Here is a 3,457-nt window from a genome sequence, read left to right as displayed (position 1 = left end):
ATTCGGATGAGTGTGCGGCCACCCCAAGGACTACCGGAGCCTTTTCAGAGGCTGAGGTGTCAGTCCGGTCACACATTTGGCCAGTGGAATTGACTTTTCTTTTCTTGAAGATTGCCATGGGTTGATTGTCCTCATCAGAATCACTACTAGAGGGAGAGGGAGATTGATGTTTTCTTGGATCGACTTGTGTTATCACAGGTGGGGTGATTTTCCTTTTTTTGAAGGATTAGATTGTTTGGAAGCATCCTTTTTGGGAGTTCCTTGTTTCTTGGTGTTGCGTGGGCCTTGACGAGCTGAGGCTAACTTTTGCATCATTGGGATATAGAAAGGTTCGAAAGAGTTGTGGAAGATGGGATTGCGGTACTACCAGGGGCAGTGATTGCGGATGGGGTTTGTAGAGGCGGGGTAGGAAGGTATTGGGCAATACCTTCTTTAGCCTCAATATGGTCAGAGACATCAGCAGTCTCAAGACAAAGATTAGAGAGAATGTGGACTCGTAGTCTTCTAATGGGTCTAAAAATAGATTGATCAGATAAGGTATTGTACGTTTTAAGATCCTTGGTGATAAAAAAGTTGATGTCGTTGCCCATGATGAGTCCTGCATCCGTATGGAAATCTGAGATGCATAGTGACCAGAACCTTGCAAACGTGAGTTCGGTAGGGTTCTCTCTTGGGCTTTCCTTGGGAATATATTGTAAGAAGTCGTCCCATATTGTCTGAAAGTAGTTGACATCATGGTCAGTGAAGATACTCAACACTAACTCTAGGAGCTTGAGTCCCATGTTATCCGTGCCTCCGGTTCTGCTGAACAGACCGCGGATTACAAAATGGCAAACAAATTGCGAAACCGCAAGCAGTTGGTTTTTCTTGAATTCTCTAATGCCTTTGATTTTCTTTTGATATCCCATCTAGTAAAGTGCAGAAAGAATGTCAGCCATGCTTGGAGTGAAAACCTTGATTAAAGGATGAACAAGGAGGTTAATGGCAGTGAGAAACTTCTCTTTAGTTAGAATGACCAAAGAATCATTAACTAGGTTAAGATGCACTTCATAAGGACTCTCGAGTGGTCAATACGCTGAGAAGGCACACTTGAATAGGGATGAAAGCGGAACAACGTCTGTGAACGAATCGAAGGGTCCAAACAGTGGGTGATTGGACAAAACTTGATCATCATCAATTTTTTTGGAGCATTATAGAAGGAATGCTCTTCGAACACAGCTCTGAAGTTGCTAAAGGCAATTGTAGGCGCTGGTTGTGTTGAAGCAGAGTCTGAACCGGCAGGGTTTACTGATCCATATGCCTTTTAGTGTTTCTTGGATACGCCTGATTTCACCATTGTAGGAGGTTGAAGGAGTTATGCAATAGAAGAAACAGAGTGCAAGAGAAAGGTTGAAGTTTAGAGAGTGTAAACTTTTCTTGGGGAAGAAGAAGAGGATTTTATAGTGGCTTAATGGAGCGGGAAATGATTTTACCCTAAGTGAATTTGGGTAAAACATTTGGGTGTTTTTCTTGAATTAAGAGAGTTAATCTCAGCCATAGATTAAGAAAAAATGATTAAATCTGTATTTTTGAGATTTACCAAAAAGGGTTTGCATTTAATAAAATGTCAGGCTTAAAACCCACATCTGGAGAACGTGTGGTGAGGGAGAGATTAACCCGTTGGGTAAAGAGAAATTGTAACGAATTAGATGTTTTAGGGTAATAGGAAGAGATAGATTAAAAAGATTTGATTTTGGGAAATCTCTCTTTTTGTCATCATAACTAAAATAGGTCTGACACGAGGTTTAATCAAAAGGAATAAGACAGTTACACAAAGAATGTTTTTTTTAATGTTTTCTCTATTTAATGAATGATCATTAAATAGCACACCCTGTTTTTTTCTTTAAAAAAATGTAACAGTTTGAAAATCAATTAAGATGACTGCAGATTGAGAAAGTGACTGTGGATTGAAACTTCATTGCAGATGCATCTTCTGCTGACAGATGGATGACTACGGTAGAAGAACTAAAAGGAGCACTTGAACAAAAATTAGTAATAACAAACAATAAGGACCATTGAAGTATAAATATGATATATGGTTGCGGTACATAGGATATATCAAAACCATCTATCATAGATAACTTCAACTAGGACCGCAACAAAGACCAAGGATGGTCTGCGGTCCCTTATCAATTCAAAAAGAATTGTGGGTCTGGATTCATCATTCCTGACATTTGTAAGAAAATGTTGAGTTTCGTCGAGTCAAGTGCCTTAGTGAATACATCAGCAATCTCTACATGAGCATGGAGAAAAACTAGTTCAATGTTACCTTTCAGGATGTGGTCTTTGATGAAGTGATACCATATTTTAATATGCTTGGTCTTGTAGTGCTGGATAGGATTATGAGAAATCGCTATAACATTTTCAGAGTCACGATAGATTGGTATCCACAGCATTATGTGCCCGCAGTCCAGTAGTTGTGTTTTCATCCATAAGACTTGAGAACAACAGCTGGCTGGGGCCACATATTCAAGTTCTGCGGTAGACAATGATACACAATTTTGTTTCCTTGATGACCAGCTGACGAGTCTTCCACCCAAAAATTGACATCCACCTAAGGTGCTTTTGCGATCAAGTTTACATCCGACATGATCCGCATTTGTGAATGCTTGAAGACTGAAATCGTTTCCTGTGGGGTACCATAATCCAGGAGTTTTGCTACCCTTTAAGTACCATAGAATTTGCTTGGCTGCTGTCATGTGTGACATTTTTGGATCATCCTGGTACCTTGCGCATACACCCATTGCAAAGACTATATCTGGTCGGCTTGCGGTGAGGTACATCAAAGAGCCAATAGTACCTCTATAAGTCTTGTGATCAACAGATTCGCCTGAGGGATCAGCAGATATCTTATATCCGAAGGCCATGGGGACCTTAGCCGAAGAACAGTTGTCAATTTAATATTTCTTTAACAGTTCTGAGGTGTATTTTTCTTGATGAATGAATATCTCTTGAGGGACTTGTTTCGTTTGATGTCCTAGAAAGAAATGAATCTCTCTATTCATACTCATTTGGAACTTGTTGGTCATGAGCGTAGCAAACTCATCCACCATCTTTTGGTCAGTTGAGCCGAAAATGATATCATCCACATAACTTTGTACAGGCATTAGATGATCACCATTTGCTTTTCTAAATAGAGTGGGATCAATCACTCGTTGTTTTTAACCGGACAAGACAAGAAATTCAGAGAGAGTCTCGTACCATGCTCTTGGGGCTTGTTTTAGACCGTATCAATCACTCGTTGTTTTTAACCGGATCAATCACTCGTTGTTTTCAAGCTTGTAGCAGTGGTTTGGGAATCCAATACTTTCGAACCCTGGAGGTTGCTGAAGATAAACCTCTTCTTTTAATTCGCCGTTAAGAAAAGCACTTTTCACATCCATTTGATGAACCTTGATGTTTTTGTGTGCTGTGTATG

The 3,457-nt window shown here is 40.0% G+C and overlaps 1 protein-coding gene across 1 annotated transcript; it reads right to left on the bottom strand.

The window, feature by feature from the left end:
- Nucleotides 1–1,907: 1,907 nt before the first annotated feature.
- On the bottom strand, nucleotides 1,908–2,906 carry LOC128127976 (uncharacterized mitochondrial protein AtMg00240-like). Its single transcript, XM_052766730.1, has 2 exons — nucleotides 2,557–2,906; nucleotides 1,908–2,004 (listed from the first exon to the last, which is right to left on the bottom strand). The coding sequence occupies exons 1-2, from the start codon at nucleotides 2,904–2,906 to the stop codon at nucleotides 1,908–1,910; spliced, it is 447 nt and encodes a 148-aa protein (XP_052622690.1).
- Between the last annotated feature and the right edge of the window lie 551 nt (nucleotides 2,907–3,457).

Source organism: Lactuca sativa, chromosome 8 (assembly GCF_002870075.4).
Source record: "Lactuca sativa cultivar Salinas chromosome 8, Lsat_Salinas_v11, whole genome shotgun sequence".
NCBI classification, from domain to species: Eukaryota; Viridiplantae; Streptophyta; class Magnoliopsida; order Asterales; family Asteraceae; genus Lactuca; species Lactuca sativa.
Note: the sequence above shows the minus strand (reverse complement) of the source record. Positions and strands in the feature narration are given on the sequence as shown.

Bases quoted from the DNA above. Each gene is read 5' to 3' on its own strand.
- LOC128127976 (XM_052766730.1), bottom strand. From the start codon at position 2,906: ATGGCCTTCGGATATAAGATATCTGCTGATCCCTCAGGCGAATCTGTT. The intron at 2,005-2,556 runs GTCATCAAGGAA...TGCTCCTTTTAG, and splicing joins GGTGGAAGACTCGTCAGCTG to TTCTTCTACCGTAGTCATCC.